Source organism: Argentina silus (genome assembly GCF_951799395.1).
Source record: "Argentina silus genome assembly, chromosome: 17".
NCBI lineage: Eukaryota > Metazoa > Chordata > Actinopteri > Argentiniformes > Argentinidae > Argentina > Argentina silus.
Window position 1 is genome coordinate 7,982,453 of NC_139671.1, and position 21,342 is coordinate 8,003,794.

General features: G+C 45.9%; 2 protein-coding genes across 2 annotated transcripts; one reads left to right on the top strand and one right to left on the bottom strand.

The window, feature by feature from the left end:
* Positions 1-10,548: 10,548 nt before the first annotated feature.
* nid2b (nidogen 2b (osteonidogen)) lies at positions 10,549-17,583 on the bottom strand (the record flags this gene model as incomplete). Its single annotated transcript, XM_083688815.1, has 19 exons — positions 10,549-10,672; positions 10,796-10,908; positions 11,010-11,133; positions 11,257-11,414; positions 11,664-11,835; positions 11,967-12,096; positions 12,261-12,338; positions 12,490-12,509; positions 12,719-12,976; positions 13,518-13,790; positions 14,015-14,137; positions 14,275-14,403; positions 14,602-14,748; positions 14,960-15,187; positions 15,382-15,582; positions 15,677-15,922; positions 16,078-16,589; positions 16,709-16,923; positions 17,305-17,583. The coding sequence occupies 19 exons, from the start codon at positions 17,581-17,583 to the stop codon at positions 10,662-10,664; spliced, it is 3,417 nt and encodes a 1,138-aa protein (XP_083544941.1). The 3' UTR covers positions 10,549-10,661.
* A 1,312-nt stretch (positions 17,584-18,895) lies between these two features.
* ptger2b (prostaglandin E receptor 2b (subtype EP2)) lies at positions 18,896-21,004 on the top strand. Its single transcript, XM_083689099.1, has 2 exons — positions 18,896-19,803; positions 20,307-21,004. Exons 1-2 carry the CDS (start codon positions 19,006-19,008, stop codon positions 20,622-20,624), a joined length of 1,116 nt encoding a protein of 371 aa, XP_083545225.1. The 5' UTR covers positions 18,896-19,005; the 3' UTR covers positions 20,625-21,004.
* Positions 21,005-21,342: the final 338 nt, after the last annotated feature.

A 21,342-nucleotide genomic window follows, 5' to 3' on the forward strand; every position in this document is an offset into this window, starting at 1 on the left:
AGACAGCGGACCTTGCACTGAGGCCTGCCAAACTAAACACTCCAGCTATTTCACAATGCATCTGTCCCTTTGCTTCAACTTGATAAACACACAGTCCAACTGCCAAATCTGTGCTACAGCCAGGATGTCAGTTTCAAGAGAACCATGCACCAATGACACTGTGACTGTCGTAGTAGTTTTTGCTATGCATCAGTGCTTGACAGAAGATGACAAACCGGTCAAGTTAAGTTTTGACAAGCCTCTCTCCTGTGACCAGTGAATTCTTTCTCCGACGGTTAGTGTTCAAAAAGCTTGAGTGCTTGTGTCAAGTGTCAAATGCAGTGTCATTGTGTGCTGATGTTATCCTGCCTGGCTGAGAGCACACATGACCTCACTGTTGACTCCCTGTCCTTTCTGTTCTGCCTCAGGCAAGGAGTGAGGTCATCACTGTCACACCTTGGTCATTGTGGAGAGTCGCTACAGAGGATTAATAGAACGAGAACTAGAAATATAACTATTAGAGAACTCGTCTGAGTTAGAATGAAAGACGGTTGCAGGAATGAATGGACAAACTTCTTTCCCTCTCTCCTATCTTTCTTTCGACTGCTTTGTGTTTATCTCAGGAGTACCGAGGAATGCGATGGCCCTAAATCATGTCACAGACCATTTCATTTCTACAACATTAGGGAGACACCATATTTCAGCATCTCTGAATGTTTTTATGTTTCCTGCACACATGTGCCAGTTCTCTTCAGATCACAAAGTCCTTCATATTTAGCAATGATGAGAGAAAGCCTGGATGTGTAATGACTTTGGCAAGGACTCTTGCCAAGTCATCACGCAGCACAGTGTGTGTGTGTGTGTGTGTGTGTGCACGTGTGTGCGTACGTGTGTGTGTGTGTGTGTGTGTGTGTGTGTGTGTTTGTGTGTGTGTGTGAGTGAATGTCTAACCCTACCCATGGCAGCAGTGTGGTCCCGGTGGCTGTGCCCCCCCCCCCCCCCCCCCCCACACACACACACACTACCTCAGGGCCAGGAACAAGGGAAAGCCACTTTCACAACTCTATGCCATGTGTACCTGAGATTTACCCCCAGCACACTGTCTGTCAGCAAGGTCACACAAATGTTTGGAGATTGAGAACCGACAAACAAACAAACAGGGATGATTACACATCCATCAGCATGTTACCACACCTAAGACAGCACACAGATTACAAAGAGCTGTAAATGATAGTAGGAGAGCAGTCACAAAGTGCAGGGCTGCAGTGGCCTGGTCTACAAGGTTTCTCATTTACCTCTGTAGCCTGTCATGCCCCAATTAACCCGCCCTCAAGTGACTCACAGAGGACAAGACCTCCAGGAATCATTAACAGTCTCTGTGATTCACTGAAAGAGTCAGGTTACATAAACCTGAAAGCATGTAATATGACATGTATGTAGACATCAGGCATCATGTTTACAGATACAGCACTCATTACTTGTCCCTAGTTTACCTGGTTTAACATTACGTTATTTTTCATGTTTCTTCTTGTGAAAACAACTGTCAACTGGATGAACAATTAGGAAACTAGCCTAATTTTGCAGCGCATAATGAACAATACTATACAGTGTATGGAAACATCCTGTATATATTCCTGGTGTTATTTGTATCCTTCCTGTTCATGCCATTTGACGTCAGATAACACAATAGCTCTTTCATATTTAATGTTGGTACTTTTTTCAGAAGGGGAAAGTTCTTTTTTGTCTTTAAATGTCAAATTGATAAGAAATGATGAAGTAAATCTGATTGGGGATGTTTTTTGGACATATAAGAGTGTGTGCTGTACTTGTATGGTTGGTGTGCTATCGGGCCTAGATGGAGGACTTGACTCCATTGACTTGTTTCAACACTTAATATAATTAAAACTGTCATCAAACAGACATTACTACTAGCAAAGAATGTGTGTATGATGATGGGGATATTTCAGAACCCTTATTGTTGAATCCTGTGTTGACATGTCTCGAGAGCCCTGGGCCTGTATGTGTTTTCCTCCATCTCTGTGACTGTTGAATGGACTGCCTGTGGATTTATGGCCTAGTTCAGGATACATCTAACTTCCTGAGAGTGGGGGTCCACCCCACCACATCTAGAACTAGATCACAAATCAAGCACTCTCTCTGCTGTAATCAGGATGAAAGATATCTGAAGGGAGAGAAAGCAGCAGGGGATGAAGCACAACAGAAGAACAGTATAACATAGTCCCACCTAAATAACCTTACTGAGAAACTAGTAAAGTACTGTATACATTGAATTTCTACTCAAATGTGGTTCAATCAAAGTAGACACATACTGTACACATAACCCTTCATTCAGTTCTTGCTCTTGGTCAGACTTTTCTGTGACTTGGAGCTGGATCAAACCAGCCCACCTACTTCCCATCTAGTGTGAGCTGTTCAATCTGTGTTTGTAGCGTAGTTACAAACAAAAGGGCCAGTTTCCTAAGTCATTGAGAGCAGTGGACAGACTGCTCTCTGCATGACATAGTCTGGAGCTCCGCCGGCTGTTTGTTAATCATAAACTTTCGACGGTGCAGGCCAGTTCCTGGAATCAGATGTCGTTCCCAATAGTCCCGGTTTTAGTGGGGAGCGGGAATGTGGGGGAGTTTCCTGTTAAAAAGGCCCCTTCGGTAAGGCCTGAGACAGCCCCTGCCCTGGAGACAGAGCATGCCGAAACACACACGCAAGCGTGCGCGCGCGCACACACACACACACACACACACACACACACACACACACACACATACACACACACACGCACACACACACACACACACACACACACACACAAACACACGCACACACACACACACACACACACACACACACACAAACACACAGAGACACGCACGCACGCACACACAGACACACACACACACACACACACACACACACACACACCCTCTCGCCCTTGTCCTAACCTCGATCAGAGCTGGTCCAGAGCGTGGGGAGCTGTGTTCTGATCAGGGCCCAGTCCCGTCTCTCCTGCTTGAGGCAAGATGGTTTCCACATGTGGGGAGGAGACACGGCTGGCTGAGCAGCCCTCGTCCAGGGATTCGTCGGCAGGAGAAGTCACAAGCCAAAGGTGACATTTAATAATTGCAAGTTAATGCTTTTGATGGAATAGGTGAAGCCACGCCCACTCTCTCCCTGGACTGGTACCAGTTTAACAAACGGGCCGGAGTCACAGGAGATTTGTTTCCAATTAGTATTGCCATGAGTCAGTGTTGGGAGGCCTGCCAGAGTAGACAGTACACTGTTCAAATGTTTCTCTTTGGGATGATGCAGTCCAATCCAAACTACACTGTAGGAACTCTGTTTCCATTTCTCTCACATGTTCAGTACAAAAATACATGTACTAGAGAAGCACGCTTTCTTTTGCTGTTGCATACTTTCTCACATTTATACAACTCCACAAGTCTTCACAAGTAGCTGAATACGATCTGACAACAAGCAATGACACGAATGAGTCAAAATGTTGACTCCATTGGTCATAACTGAGACATGAAGAGTCACCTAAAATATAGAGGTCTCTCTCTCTCTCTCTTTCTCTCTCTCTCAGTATGTCTCTGTTTCCCTCTCTATCACAGACACACACACACACACATACAGACACACACACACAAACACACACACACACACACCACTACTACTAGTACACCAGCTCCTCTGTGGCCAGAGTTTAATTGCAGACATATAACACGCTCTGGAGCCTCTCCAGGATCCGAGAATCAACCAATAAACAAGCAGGCCGCATCAGAGCCAAGTGGCCAGCACTAATCAGAGAGGGGGGAGAGCTAAGGCTGTCATTTACTGCCTTTCCCAGGATGCAACCTAATCCCGCAGAGCGCGAGAAACCGAAACACAGGAAAGCGTTTTAATTCTCCTCCAGACCCTCCAGTCTGAAGATGATTTTAATGAATACCATATCATTTTTGAGTCATACAGACATCATCAGAGTCGTATTGAATTATAGGGTCCTTTATTAGATTAGTTGTTTTCTTTACCCCATGCTTTCAGTATGACAGAGAGACATTTCAGGCTTTGGACGATGAACTCAAATAATGTCAAAACTAAGACCACATGTTCAAGGTTAAAGGTTGCTTCACTTTTTTTTTAAGATAATGACCCATATTATTCCTCATTGTTGTCTGTGGGCTTCTGTAAGAAACCATAATATGACCAAGACCGAGACCTGGTCTTGCAGGGTGACCTTTGTCTGTTCCAACCAAGGCAAGAGAGAGAAGAAGGTTGAAAAGGACAATACATGTGTTTGATAGCTGTTGGGCTGCATGTGGGCATCTTGGCTTTGCGAGGAGGAGCGGATATTTACAGGCCGTAGGTATCAATCAGATTGAGTAGCTTGTACTGTCCTTTTGGTCAGTACTGTATATCTCAACTTGTTCTCCAAACGGTCTTGTTCTTTCTTTCAACCACACAGTAAACATGTGCAGCCTGGGCCCACCACTGGGAATGTAGGATGTTATGAGTGGAGCTGTGGTCGGACGTGGGGGATCGAGGTATAGAGTCTGTGATCGTGATTCGGCTTGACATGGTTGGTTTTCATCAGTGTGACAGAACAAAGATGGAGGGAGAAAGAGAGGGAGAGGGAGAGGGAGAGGGAGAGGGAGAGGGAGAAGGAGAGGGAGAGGGAGAGGGAGAGGGAGAAGTCGTGGTGAGGAGACGTAGACCTGGGGGGCTGAGTGGATCACCATGGCGCTGGTTGGAACCTCTCATTTCCAGTGGGGAACATAGGAGGATTCTCTTACAGGCATAAGTGCTCCCTCTGACAGTGTCTCTCTCTCATGTGGCTTTGTGTCATAGAAATGCCTGGTGAGACGCTGCAGGCCACAGGCTTTGGTTGCATGGCTTTGTTGTTCTGATGGGAGAGCAAGGAAGAGTGGGGGGCTCACGGGGTGAGTGGGATTTGGGGGGCTCTTCGGAGGTTTTGTGGGGAGTCAGAGGATGGGGGCTCTGTGGACAGCTCTCCTCCAGGAGATAGCCAAGGCCTGGTTTCAATAAGATGCATGGTGAAGCAGCCTCGGTTCCCACAATGCTTCCTCCACCACAGACCCCAGGCCCAGTCAAGACTTGTCATTAAGTCAATCTGAGGAGGGGTACTTGCACCCACGCACGCTTGCATGCCCGCACGCGCACACACACACACACACACACACACACACACACACACACACACACACACACACACACACACACATTTATTTTACATTTATGGCATTTAGCAGATGCCTTCATCCAAAGCGACTTACAACAAATACATTTGTTTTAGTAAGTGAATCATCTATCCATCAGTCATCATAAGATAAAGTAATCAATGCTCAGACCAGGGGCCATAGGCAGTCACAATGCTAGAAGAAGGAAAAATTACTTTTTTTAAAAATGTATTATTATTATTTTTTAAATGTATTAGCAGGAGAGAAACTTGTACAGGGGGGTAGTGGGGGTGAAGAGGTCGTTAGGAGGGACTGTTAAGATGTAGCCTGAAGAGATGGGTCTTCAATCTACGGCGGCAATCTACATACACACTCACTATCTCACAAACCTTGTCTAGCATAGATACGAGCAAACAATCATTGGCACACTCTACTGCACTATTGATATTCAATGCACTCAGTTAAACTTTAGTCATTTCATAAGTCTTTTATAGCTCATCTTACGTAATACACACTCCTTGTAGTACCAGGGCAAAGTACATTACGTGAGTAAATGAGTCCCCATACTACAGGCTAAATGTGGATCTCCTGTAGTCTTCCAAGTTTAGTTTCAATCAAGGTTAAATACGATTTCAGTGCAAAATAAAGGAGTGGAACTGATGGTAATAGATTTACAGTGAAGACCTTTAATCATGGCCCTTCGTCCATTGCCTTTCAGCCACTGGGATCCCCAACAATGGGTAGAAAGACAAAACGGCACTGTGTGTGTGCCTGACATTACGCAGATGGACGCTCAGCGATGATATAATCATAGCCCAATCCGTGCAGTGTCAGTGAAGTCACGTAGAATGGCCCTGTGACTGACATCTCCATACCTCCTGGGCCTCTAATGAGCATAGCAGAACAGGTCAAACCTCTGAAGCGCTCTGCCCTCCTCCACACATGTTTCAGCTCAGCGCCCCTGTCCAAAGTTCCCATACTGTAGAGATGACAGATCTCACCGCTTCTACTCCTCTGATTACACCGACAGGAGATTGGACTCAGACATATAGATTTTGTGCAGGGTGATTCAGAGAATTCATGGAATGCCCCAAACAACGTAATTGAGGTGTTTCCAAACAGGCCAAAGCAAATATCGTATAGAGTATATCAGTCAGCGCTGAGATACAGTGAAGTTAAAGTACCTGGTATCAACTCTACTTAAGTTATCAACAGGAGCTAATGACAGTACTGTTAGTCAACTTAGCATAATCAGTTTACCTTTGAGTGGGTTGTCTTGGTGGGTTAGCCCATTGCCCTGGTGTTAATGAATTCTTGTCAGTCTTCAAAATGGAGTCTGACCCCTCCCCCCCCCCCACTCCCAACACACACACACACACACACACACACACACACACACACACACACACACACACACACACACTCCTCCATGTTATGTAAGCCACATGCTTGTGAGGAGGGGGGATGAGGCATGAACTCTCAGGGGTTATCCAACCATGGCCCCACTGAGACAGACAGACCGTCATCCATGACAGGGACAAAGACAAACCCCGGAGAGCTTATGCAACATCTGTGGTGAGATACTCCCTTCTACTCCCTCGATCCTGGAGCTTTTAGATAGCCGCCAAACCCCATTAGTTTACTTTCACCACTTCATCATGTGGTGATGGGCCTCAGCTCTGCTTGCTTTGGCAATGCGTATGTTTGTGAGTTTGTGTTTTGAGCTTGTGTTTCGTTTTTTTTGTTGTGGTCGGTTGCATTAGGAGTAGTGGACTTGCAGGATTCTTCTTTTCAATAATGTCGTTTTTTTCAACCACACCCTTAGCAGACACACACAGAGAAAACAGAAACAGACACACAGACGCATGCGCACACAGACGCATGCGCACATGCATGCGCGCGCACACACACACACGCAAAGACACATGCACACAAACTCACACACCCATATACACACACACAAACACACATGCACACACACTCACACACACACGCAAAGACACATGCACACACACACACACACACACACACACACACACACACACACACACACACACGCACAGACACACACGCAAAGACACATGCACACATACTCACACACGCATATACACACACACACACACACACACACACACACACACACACACACACACACACACACACACACACACACACACACACACACACACAGTTAATGACTCCAGGGTTGGAAAGAGTATTATTGTTTCCCTTCTGGCTGCGAGCCATCATTTCACACAGGTACAAGTCAAATAAATCATGGAGGCCGTCCAGCCTCCAATTTTCTTTTCTTCATTCTTTTCCTTCCATTTCACTGAGTCTGCAGCAATGAATACAAAGAGATGGGGTAGAGGGAGGGTGGGAGGGGAGGGGGGGGGGGGTTTGCACATGTGAATACAGAGAATAGAGAAAGAGTTAAGGCTGAGGAGAAGAAAAGAGAGGGATGCACCAAGGAGGAGAGGTTTTGTGGCGATGAAAGAATGGTGGGAAGGGGAGGAGAACACTGCGGGGTATAGGGGGGGCGTAGTTGCGGTGAAGGCAGGCCATCTCCTGCTTTTAGAACACGGTGGCTGCTTGACATGTGAGTCCTGTGGTCGAGACGAGGTCTCCTCTCTGACGTCCTTCCCCACACATCTCCATTGTGTCTCTTAACAGGGAAGTGTTCATGTTCACAGCCCCTGGTGCACTTATGCCCTGTTACACACGGCATGGACTCAAATGGACGAGACTCCATGTCTAGCAGAAGGTATCTCTAGTTCAAACACGCTGTCTGGCACCACCTCATTGGTCATCTGAGGAGCTGTCATGGGAAAGACTGCAGTGAAATCTGATCAGGTGAAAAGATATACAGTAAACCTAGGAATACCATATCCCTTCTGTACAGTATAAAGATGATGGGAATACACTTCAACTATACAAATATAGTTCAGAAAAACAACAACAACAACAACAACAACAACAACAACAACAACAACAACCACCACCACCACCACAATGTGCTAGAGGGTCAACAGCATAAAGCCTCCCCTCCCTCCATCTCGCTCCCATGAGGTCAGGAGTAGTCTGCAAAGTCAAAGGTCAGTCTTGTGATGGTGTGGAGGTCTGCTCAGCTCAGGCAATGCCCTGGGGTCAACCCTGCTGGGCTTGGGTCAGTGTGGCTTTCAAGCCACCCACTCTTATCCAGAGCTTAAGGCTAAAACCAACATGTCGCAAAACAGAAAAAAAAACAATCAGCTCTTAAGTGATCACCCTCAGCTCATGACTAATCAATGGTGCGGCCCTGAGTGTTCAACCTCCGTGACCAGGTTCAGGCCCCGCCCTGCAGAGTGACCGCCGTGTTGAGCAACATTGGCTGAACTCCCTGAACTGGTGGTCAGAGTGGAGTTCTTCTGTGGTCATCACACTCTCAGGGCAGTCAGGGTAGCAGGCCCATTCTCTCTCCCCTTCTGGCCAGGGGGAGGCGGGGGGGGGGCGGGTTATAGCCCAGGGAGAGGCTGGGAGGTCTGGTCTCCTTGCGGTCAGTGGCTGGACCTCGCTGTGTCTTGGCAGCAGTCATGTCTTTAGAAAAGCCAACGTGTTTGTTTTAGGATATCAGTCCCCCTCATTTACAGGAACCAAGCCTGTGGTCTGATTGCATTCCCAACCCCCTAAACTGATGTGTCGTAGGAGCTATTTTCATGCGTACAACAGAGAAATTGGAACTATGCAAGACGATACAATTACCCATCTACTATCTGAATATCTATTTTAGGGTAGAGAGATATCAGATGGGCCACATGGATAGATGGATATACTAAATGTGTAATACAGGAAAACCCAGAGTATGCTATGACGTATGAAAGTAAACAAGTATTGAAACCTACCATTTTCATTCCTGTTCTGTTTCAGGTTGTCCTAAAACAAGTTCCACAAAACCAAACAAAAAGTTGTTTCTCTTCCTAAGGTCGCAGAGTCCAATCTATTTTTGTTATGCTGGGGAAGCTCAACATATACAATCATGTAAAGATATTGTGGCGTATGGATACTGGAGCTGTAAGCACATTTGGGATGAAGTATGTAAATACCAGTTATTTTGGCCTGAAAAAGCCTTACTTTTCCATTCACCGACTGGGCTTGTGGGCTATTCTCTTCCCTACTTAGCATAGCACAGAGTTATTACATAACCACATGTAATTATTGCAATGGAACAACATGCTTCCCCATGAACGTTGGATACCGTCACCGTGAACTAGCGTGGCGGTAGTATAACAGATTTGCCTAAAATAGAGCTCAGGGACATTTCCAGTCCTTGTCTTTCTCCTCAGGACACAGAGTGCATGACAGTATGTGCCATCCCTGGTCCCAGCTGTCCCGTATGCCTCAGGCAGGTAACTCTAACTCAACCCCCTCATTGAAAACCTGGTCACCTAAGACTGCAGATCACCTGTGTGTTTGTATATGCAGGGAGAGAGGGGAGAGTGTTAGCGAGGACGACGCTTCATGTTTTTAGTTAGACTCACAATGGCCTCCCTGGCCATGTCATGACGTGCTTCCTTCCCCACTCATTCAAGGACCTGCTAATAGGCAGTGATATGGAGATTTGGATCACACAGAGAAGGCCTTGTGCTGGTATTACCGCCGTAATGATGGGAGCACTGGTGTAACTGGGAAGTAGCCAGAGAGGGAGAGGGAGAGGGAGAGAGGGAGGGAGAGAGGGAGGGAGGGAGAGATGGGAGAGAGAGAGAGAGAGAGAGAGAGAGAGAGAGAGAAAACAAGGGGGGGGGACCTCCTCCCCCTAGCACTGAGGTTCTTTAATTGCTGTGAATTATGTGGCTTCTGTTTCTGGGTGAGTGAAAAGCACTGAGAGAGATAAGAATAAGAGTAGTTATAAAGTGCTACCATGTTTATTGGAATTTCTGTTTGCCTTCCAACCTTGTGGTCTCAGATACACAACATGTCAGATTGGCCACATAAGCAGACACAGTGAGGAGGACACTAATGTATATTGCATGGTAGCTAGGTCACCCTCCAGCAATCATTACCTTTCTTGTTTGAGTTGTCTACAGTATCTTTATCAATCTTTTTGCTGTTGACACAGGCACTATAATATCTTTACACTTATGTTCCTATCTTTCATGTTGGTTATCTCAGGATCATCATCCCTGAGCACTGAGCAGCCTTTTCCATTTTGGAGTTGGCAATAACCTGAACGACAGCACTATCTACTGGATAGTGTCTGCAATAGCAGTCTACCAAATTCTTCTCTTTGCATCAAATATTTTATTATCAGTACAGACAATCAATACAGAACAGCAAACACACGTAACACAATCATACACAGATACTGTATTAATAAGGTATGCATTTTTTTCATTCATTTGGAAAAGTAACCTCTGAATGGCAGCTTTTGTGGACTGTGTGTATGCCTACATGTGTCCTTTCCTATTACTCCAAACCCAACGAGAATGGGCCTCCTTAAAGTTTACCTGCATAAGAGAATATGATTATATTATTTAGTCAAAACAATACATACTGCATTAAAAAATAGCTACCTTCAACTGTGATATATCTTTTCACAAACACTTTTTGGGTTGTCTTGGCTGTCTTACCTGATGAACAGTGAGATGTGATGACTGTTATTCCAAACAGGTGAGACCTCTGCCTTGGTAAATACTCTTCTGTCAGATTGCTGTTATCTTTATTTAGTATGACAATCCCATCCCTGAGAGAGAAATCAGATTAGCACTAGTCCTTGATCTGAGGGAATCTGTATACACAATCAAATCAGAGACACAGTTACTGTTTGACATAAGGACAACTTACCTCTCCCAGTCTGTGCAGTATATGTTGTTGCCATGGAAAATTAGGCTGAACGGGTAGTCAAGACTACTATGGATCTCTCTTCTTCCAGTCCCATCGGCTGTAATGCACTCCAGTTTCTTGGTCCCTAATTGTCAAAACCGATACAGTACTAAATAAAAACCCACATTTTTTTTTGGACATGCAATAGCTGTCAATAGCTGATCATATTACATTTAGAAACTGGAAAGCATGGCTCTCACGTCCATACCTGCATCTGCCCAGCACAGATGTTTAGTTGTGGGGTCAAGGGTCAATGCGTTGGGCAGTGCAATACCCTCCTTCACCAGAACCTTCCTGCCTTTACCCTCCACAGTGGAGATCTCGATCTTAGGGGCATCACGGTCCCAGTCAGTCCAGTACAGGAGACTGGACACAAGGACAAGAATACACACCTAAATAGTATTGTCCTCCATCCACACCATCCCAATGCAAAAGCCTTTGGTAACCATTTAGTGTACCTACTGTACAGAATAACAGAATACCAGAATTAATTATATGTTTTACGTATTTCATATATTTAACATCAATATAGGTTGTGCTTTTAGAGGGTTAAAATGAGTTTGATGAATGTTTTTTTGAGTGTTTTTGAGTGTTTTTTTGCTATGTGCTACATACCCATGGATGGGGTCCACAACGATGGCTCTGGGGTTGACCAGGTGAGAGTCAAACAGAACCTTTCTGCCACCACCATCCAGGCTGGACACCTCGATCCTGTCTGCCCCGCTGTCCACCCAGAACAGCCTTCTTGACTTCACCTCTACTGCCATGCCCTCTGGACTACTCAGACCTGAACACAAGACACAGTATATTATGTTATATATATATATATTATGTTAATGCGTGCGTGTGTTCGTATGTGTGAGCGTGCGTGTGTGCATGTATGTGTACGGTATGTATGACTCGTGCTCTGTGTATCACCTGTGTTGATGACAGTCTCAGGCTCAGCTCCGGCCACCAGTTTGACTCTGTCAATGGTTTGTTTGGCCAGGTCTGTCCAGTAGAGCCTATTCTCCTGACAGTCATAGTCAATCCCAACCACTATGGAGTCCTGTGTTGGATGGGCAGTGGGCACATTAACGTGTTATTATCCTGCTGTGTCCCTTGACATTGTATGTTATGACACTGACATTGTTTTGGGCCCCTCTATCAAAAGAAAACCCTATTATTGTACTTGCATATCTACAGGGACAGCGTGAAACCTCTTATCCATACCTTCAGGGTCAGGAACACTGACGCTTTCTCCTTGACAACTTGAGGTCCGTTGAGAGGAAAGGATCCAATCTGCTGGCCCTGAGAATACAGAATGGCTGGAGCAGGGGGTGGAGAGGCAACGGCAGAACTGACCAATGGCTGAGGAGTGTTTGAGATCACAGTTGGAAGGCCTGCCAATGGGAGGAGCCGGAGGAATGGTGAATAAATGTGAGATACGGAACGTTTTCACGTGCTGCACCGCACGACACACTATGGAGAAGTGAGCCGCACAGCACATCATAATTGTCACCTTTGTCTGTTATGTGCTTTTGCGAACAAACCTTTTAACAATGATCCAGTCAAACTGTATTGGAACACTGAAACAATGCACTACAGGCCTAATCTATAGGCCTCGGTGCAGTAAATCATTCTAAAATACCCTATCCTAAGTCTCCAGTTCCCCACACAGACAGACTCACAGGCAGGTTTGACGACGTGGTTTGAGCGGGTCCCGACCACCTCTCTCCCGTCCCTGTCCACACACCAGCAGAAGGTGCTGTCGCCGTAGCACTGCGCGGGCAGAAAGTGTCCCTGGGCGTCACACTGGGGCATGTAGTCCTGGGGGGAGGGCTGCCCTCCGTACTGCTCCTCCAGACTCAGCCTCCAGCGCTCACACAGAGACTCCACACTCACCCGAGGAGAGGCTGCAGGGAGGGGCAGCTGCTTTGTGTGGAAGCCTGAGTCACATTTTCATGACATAAAATGATGTGATGTGATGACATATTCTATTTCTCAATGTGCCAACATGGCTGATAGGGAGGCAATAAAGAGGTGTTATGCTGTTATGAACCATAAACCTGTGTATACTTTCATTCGGTTCAAATCACAGAAATACTGTAGTGTAGATAATCTTCAGTATTTACAAATCTGAGACGTTTGATTTATCTTGCAATTGAATGAGGTATCTTAAGTGTTGGTGAGGGGATCCACCAAAACTGTGCCTTTGGAGCGGCTGATTATAGTGATGCTCTTACACACTACATAATTAACCCAAATATAGACCTGTGGCTCAGCTCCTGCTTTTCTAGACTGAGAGGAGCATTTCAGAGAGAAAACGAGAGAAGACACTACTTTCACTGGTAATAATACAGCCACGGAAGTGTATTATCAATGTATTATCACTGATTATTACTGTGGTTCAAAAACAAGGTTGAGACATTGCACTGTAGAAAATGATTCAACTACGATATCTATCAATCATCACAACGGCAAGCGTACCAGGAGCTGGAACGTCAGCTGTCCGACCTGGCTGGTCACAGTTGACCGGAGGTGTACCAGGGGATGTCCTGGTGCCTGTTCTCTCCTGCCCTCTGCTGTCCACACACCAGCAGTGCCCGGTGGTACTGTGGCACTGGAGGGGGAGGTACTGACCCTCCTCGTCACACTGGGGCACAAAGGTGCCCGCCACGGGCATCCCTCCCCAGGAGCCCAGACCCTCCTGCAGGCTGTCTCTGTGCTGCTCACAGAGGGTCAGCGGGAGCTTAGGGGCCACTGCCAGGCACAGGGGGGGGCAGATCAGGTCAGCAGGGCACACCATGTTCACTCATTGTAATATAACATTTATAGAATATTGAACACTTACATGATAGTTTTCAAGTGATGCAGTATTTTGTTAAGATGACTCTCAACAAATGTTGTGTTTTGTAACAATTGACAAGCATTGTTAATGAACCATTCAACAGTCATTTGTCAAAGATCAAACATGTTATCCATACCTGATTGGTCACAGAGAAATCCATCCCCGTAGTAACCCGGCCAACACTGGCAGCGGAAGGATCCCTCAGAGTTTGAGCAAGAGGCTAAAGGATGGCACCGTCTAAGGTAGCACTCATCAATATCTGGGACAAGGACAGACATAAGAATATGTATTGACAAATATGATTGTTCGTGTGGGACGTGTCAGTGTTCCAACCTCCCCTGACGTACTTATGTTCATGTGTTCAGATGAGTACATGCATATCATCTGTATCCTCACCAACACAGGTGTGCCAGTCAAGGTCCAACTCAAAGCCAGCGTCACATTGACAGTGGTGGCTGCCAGGCACGTTGACACACTGGGAGTGAGGACCACAGCTGTCCAGCAACTCTGAGCACTCATCCACATCTGACCAGGAGAGACAGCAAGCAAAAACCATGGGAACACATGCTGAACATTAGCGGATGTAATGATTATTATTAGATAACCAATACAGCACATGCTTGTGTACATACAGTTTTTGTGAAATAAAACAATGTTCCACAGATATCAATTTCAAAATATGGATCTATTTTCGATTAACTTTGATCAGGAACGATACGGTACCAAAACAGTTCTGTCCGTCTCCTCTGTATCCCAGGGCACACTGGCAGTGGTAGTCTGGCCCCACCCCAGGCACACACAGGGCCATAGGGTCACAGTGGTGGGCTCCAGCAGAGCATGGGTTCACCCAGTCAGGGTCTGGCAGCCCCACTGGGAACACAAGGCCACAGAGTCAAACAGCAGTGACACGTGAGCACTGCAATACGTTTGCTGTTCTGCCTGCTCAAATGACTTCTACTGAATAGTGTGCATGCAAACCCCAAATGGAAGAAAGACGCAGGCCTTGTTGTATGTGAAATGACTAGAACAACTCTATTTCCTAACTCTGACTGAGACTTTCGTTTGGAACGAAACGTCCTACCTCCAACGGGTCCCACAGTGTTGGTGATGGTGTATCTCAGAATGTGGCCCTCCTTGGCATACATGATCAGAACCCGGTCCACGTTCAGCTGCTGGAACTCTGGAATGGCCCTTGCACTGTGATGGCAGCCCTGAAACGTCACATTCTGACGCAGCAGGTAAGAGAACTTCTCCAATCCTCCATTTTCGGACATGACTGAGTAGTCTCGCAGCGATGATGAGGTCACCACTGGAAGAGAAGCAGAAACGTCACTCATTTACTCATTTGAATGTAAATCCATTTGAATTCATGCTCTTGTCGCTACCAAATTCATACCCCAACACTATTTTACATTGACGCCATGCCCGGTTACCTGTGAGAAACTAGTGAAGTGTTGGACACATTACATTACCACAGAACAGTAGCTACCATGAGTGGTTCACCTGAGTGGTTGAACTGGTATGTCTCCTTATAGGGTTCAAGCTGGACCGTGGCACCAGGAAGGAGGTAGGGCACCTCTCCATTGATAAACGTCTCAACCCAGAGACAATGGAACGAGTCCAGCCCCTGGGATTTGTGTGTAACCGTGAGATTCTGTTTACCAGGGTAGAATGTCATCTCCGTGTGGTGTGTGAACTCAGCACCTTAGAGACGCAAAAGAAGATCATACGGATATTTCTTTATGTAATAGGATTGAAATAGATAAACTACATGCTAATATTGTATGCATTGCCTTACCAGTGATACTGAAGCCATTCTTGTGGCCTTGGAGCTCCAGGGCGAAGAGCCAACTGAACAGGCCGATGATGGGGCTGACGCTCCTCAGGGCCCAGCCTGCCTGCTCTGGGACCGGGCTGATGGACACGTGAGCACGGCCATCACCCACCACAGCATACCCATGGAGATTCACCCTGTCCAGCCGAACTTCAGCCCCCCCAACAAACACCTGCCCACTCACTTTCCCATTCAGACGCTGGGGGACACCTGAGAGGCGGGACACAAAACACACACTGAAACGTAGCTCTAAGCACAGATCTAGGATCAATTTAATTGTATGGTCAATCGCAAAACTCTCACACACACACACACACACACACACACACACCTTGTATAATCTATCTCCTAATTTCCAGACTCACCCTGTGGTAGGCACTGTCTCCCGTTGCCGTAGTAACCAGAGCGGCAGTGGCAGCAGGGCCCGGAGGGGTGGTCTGTGCAGTAACTGTCCTGGGAGCAGAGTGGCAGGAGCTGGCCACATTTCTCCTTGGGGCTGGGTGATCCTCCGGAGTGTGACAGACCCTGGCTGGGGATCTGTAGGGGGGTGAGGGTTGATGTCTCTGGGTTGACTTTCGGAAAGGGTTGGGTCGAGTGGGAGTTGCTGTCCATCTGTAGGCGGGTGAGGGTTGGTGCCTTGGGGTAGACCGTGGGTACATTTAGGACAGAGAGGGAGTTACTGTCAGACAGAATGGAGAAATCATCATTTTGATCTTCCACTCCTGGGCTCTCAATGCCAGACGGCTCCCTCTCATTCTGGCCTGAGGGTTTTGCCATGTGATATGAATCATTCACTGCAGCAGGAACGATGGTCTGGAGTGAAGACTGGCTGCCAATGTGAAAGAGCCACAGCCCTTCTACCCCTGTGTTCCCCTGCCTAAGGAAAGGGGAAACAAACTCATGTCAAAACATGAAAACAAGGTCATCACCCGTACTGTTAAACAAGATATTGTAGCGTTGACTTGAAAACGGTTCTTTCGTGGCTGACAGACTGACTGGTGAAGGTTCCTAATGCTCTGCTCTGGGAGAACGTAGTCGTGATCTTCTGAGGTGGAGATCCATCCCCTACTGAAGCCCACTCTGGCTGGCAGCTCTGTTCCTGTTCCTGTCTTAGGCCTCGTTCCAAAGAACTGCAGTCCCTCCTCAGGGTAGAAGAACAGAGCATAGGAGTCTGTGTCATCCGAGGCCAGCACAGCCTGGAAGGTGTTCACCTGAGGGATACGTAGAAGCTGTTATTAAAACACAGCCACGGCGCAGGCTGCAATAGTTTATCCAATGCAGAGATGAGTTGAACTGCACTGCTGAGCTACTGTAACACATGCTGTATGTCTGCAGCAGGGGAGGCTGGTGGAGGTCGAAATCTGAAAATGGGCTCATTGTAGAATGTGGAATGGAATGAGGGATACGTCCATGCATTACAATGAGCCCGTCCTTCGATTTCGACTTTCGATTTTCAGCCTCTCCTGGTCTGCTGTAAGCCATGCACGTCCACATGTGTAACCCTCTCTTGTGATACATGATCCTCATTGTATCTACAGTACATATTTGGAACCTATCTGATCTGAGATGGCGATATTTGATCGATCTCTCACCCTATCAGAGGACTCCGAAGAGTGGAGCACTTCCTGGTGACGACCCACACTCTGCCAGGTGGCGATGACTGTGTAGGTTGGCATGAAACTGGTGTTTGGGAAACCCCTCCGCACAGCCACAGACACCTGATTTAGTATGTCCATAGACGCCTCCATACGGTAGTACACAGCACCTCTCCCCCGGCTAGTGTCTATATCAGCCAAGAAGGGTGCAATGACGGAGAAGCCCAGAGGGAAAGGCCTGTCCACATATGCATCCTCTTTAGGAGGGGGCTGCATACAGAGTATCCCATTGGTGGATATCTAAAAAAAAAAGAGAGAGAGGGGAGACTCCTATATACACTGAGGCATAATAATCACAATCGACAAGTAATAATATTTCCAACAATTGTTGTCCACAGGCAGGCTGTAGGCCAACTAACAACACAGACAACTTATTGAAGAGCATAACTGCATTCTGTAAATTGTGTAAATGTACATATTCATTGTAGATAACAACCACTAGTATGACACTCACTGCGTAGCCTGTGTAAAATAGAAATTAGCTACTTACTTACATAAATCCCATTGTACTGCGTATCATAGAAAAATAAACACTTTTCAAGCCACAGGACTTCGGACACCTCATCGTCACCGTCGCGCAGAGTGGAATCACCGACCTGTATCCCATAAGGAAAAATATACCTTTGAAGAGCAGTAATGACATTGTAGTTAAAAAATAATATCGAGAATGTCTCCCATATCCTCATTGCGAAACCAAGTGAATAACAGTGAGCGATCCCCAGTGCGGCAATACAGTAGTCTACAAATAAGTTAAGACAAGGCGGTAATTTAAAGTCTAAAAGGTTCCAACCCACAGGCCAGTGTGACAACAAGAATGCTTGAGGAAGGTTTATCATCTGATAGTGCAGGTTGAGATGAAATAATGGACTCTGAATATGCCTCTAAAAAGATGTTTAGCTGTAAAAGGTAGATATTTTCATGTTTTCAAAGTATTCTAAGCATGCAAAAGTGACATTAATTTTGTAGTCAGATAGACCTACTAACAGTGAATAAAATGCCTATAGGACGTTCGCCACTTGGAGGCGCCTTTTCCATGTCCAACCGCGCGACTTGATGGCTTTCACTTTACAGTTCCATCACCTCTGGTCCTGTTATATGTAATTATTTGGTAAGTATAGGTTACAAACTGTTAACGTCTTGTAAATAATTCTGGCATTTGTTCAAATAAAACGCATCCCTAAGTAACGCCCAGTTAATCACAGGCCGAATTAGTTTTCATGTAATTAGGGGGCTAGAAAATAAAGAGTTACTTAATTATACCATAGCCTAATATGTTGAGGATAATTGACAAACACTTGTAATGTTTCTCATCATGTCTATTGAATTGAAACTGTCCTAAGTTACCTAATTCCACTCGTCGACGTTTGAGTAAATCCGTGACTCACTCGTGTATCGGTCAAAGTTAAGCTTAGGGCGAAGAGGAGAGTGACGGCATCACATCCGCTTCAGCGTGGTTGCTTACCAAAAACTTTTTTGTGCGTGTTTCAGCGTGGTTCTCATATCGAGACAGCATGGGAGATTCTTTGACGCGGACATTTCAAAATCCTGTGCTCTAGTGTGCATGAAAACTGGCCAAGTCCATGCGCATAGTCAGTTGTCAGTCCATATGCGCTTTTAGTGGTTATAAGCTTAGTTCTTATGGAATCTACGATTTGTGATCACAACTGCCATCGCAGTCTAACTGTGGAGGACGGGCAGCCCACTGCGTCCGCGGTTATGTTTTCTCTTGGAGTTCTGGGCAATCTGATCGCATTGGCCCTATTGGAGATGCGGCGCAGGAGGCAAAGTCCATCGCTGTTCCACATACTGGTGACGGCGCTTGTCATGACGGATTTACTGGGTACCATCTCTGTCAGTCCTCTTGTTCTAGCCTCTTATACCCACAACAAGACATTGGTGGGTATGAGCGACGGCGGAGCAGTGTGCGCATACTTTGGGTTCAGCATGACTTTTTTAAGCCTCGCCACTTTGGCCATTCTGTGCGCCATGGCTCTGGAGCGATACCTCTCCATCGGACGCCCGTACTTTTACGAGCGGCACCTGAGCAAGCGCTGTGGCTACATCACCATTCCAGTCATCTACCTGGTCTGCGTCTTATTCTGCGTGACTCCTTTCTTGGGCGTTGGCGAGTTCGTACAATATTGTCCAGGAACGTGGTGCTTCATTGACATGAGCCCTATGGATCACAAAGGCAAAGTGTACGCCGGTCTATACGCGTCCTTAACGCTCTTTATGACTTTGTGCACTGTGTTTTGTAACGTATCGGTCATTTGCCACTTGATTTCGATGCACCGGAGACACAAAGCGCACCGCGGGGGAGTCATGCGCCAGTCAAGGATGTACCGAAGATCCTTCTCTATGACGGAGGAAGTGGAGCATCTTCTGCTTTTGGGCTTCATAACGGTGGCTTTTGTCATTTTCTCGTTTCCTTTGGTGGTAAGAGTATTTGCATTTGTAAGAGTATTTGCATCAGCATGTTGGTCAACATGCTGATGTCTTGAGACATAGGCCACAACTTCCACTTACTACGTAACACCGATTTATACCAAAAAAGGTCTAAAATTAGTTGTTTTTTTATATCAATAGAAAGCTCTTGATAAAATCCATCAAGTGGTAAAAGGAGCTGACTGAGATCATTAACTGCATTGAATAGAGTGTATAAACAAAGACTCATCATAATACGATCTTTACAGAATCAAAGTTTTGTTTTTGCTCTCCTGTAAAATTCAGAAAATGTCACTTAAACTCTAAAAGCAAGGCTATTGACAAAGATGGCCTTTGAATACAATGGATGGAAAATGTGTTATAATCCATTTTCATATTCTGTGTTCCTACACCTTTTAAACTATAACCACAACTCCAATATTTACTGATCAAATGGATCAAAACAAATGATAAAAACGTTTTGTTGACGCCTTTGACTTTGTGTCTCCCTGTAGCTTCGTGTATATGTCAACTTCACAGGCAGGACAAAAGAATACCCTGCTGCTGATCTTTTTGCCCTTCGCCTGTTGTCCTTCAACTCCATCATCGACCCCTGGGTCTTCATCATCCTCAGCCCCTCAGTGCTGCGTTTTTTGTGGAGGAAGCTCTGTAGGCCCCAGAAGCCTACATTGCCACAAGAGAAGGCTATCCCCATTCAACCAAAGCTTGTCCAGCCAAGCCCACCCATGGAGCAAAGAACCACAGAGTGGACCGGAAATAGAGACAGTCTTGGGTGCCATGACCCTCTGCAACAGGTTTATGGGGTCCATTGACCTCAGTAGGAGCCAGATGACACAGGAAGTCATTTGTCAGATATCCAGACATCAGACTCCTGTGGCACTGTTAACAACTTCTACGGACTAGATGGATTTTGGAACAGACTTGCATTTTGAAAATGCATTCATTAGCAGTGTGACTATTTATTTATTCCGTTGATTTATTTTTTTACATTAATGGCTTGATGATTAGGTCTTTTGGTTGGACTGTCATCTGTTTTTACCACATTATAGATGAATGGATTTACTTTTCTATTACCTAATCTCAACAGGATTTGAGATTGGATCACATATAACGTGGATGAATTGTTTTTTATTTTTGATGTATTTGAATGTTGAATGTTTACATTAAATCTGCATTCAAATCTAATCCACTATCTGTTGTAACAGCCCCATAACGCAAACACAGCTGACATCAGCAGTCTGGAAAAGGTCACGAACGATCTGTGATGTCAGCCATAGGCCGGCATGTGACTGTACATGTACATGGTAGAAGTTAGTTAAAAAGACATTGAAAGACTCTCTGTTGTGGTCCTCTGTGGCTCAGTTGGTAGTTCATGGCATTAACAATGCCAAGGTTGTGGGTTTGATTCCCACTGGGACCATATATACTGAAAAATGTATGCACTCACTGCAATGTAAGTAGCTTTAGATAAAAGCGTCAGCTAAATGGCATATACATATATTATACATGTGCCATACATTCAAACCCATA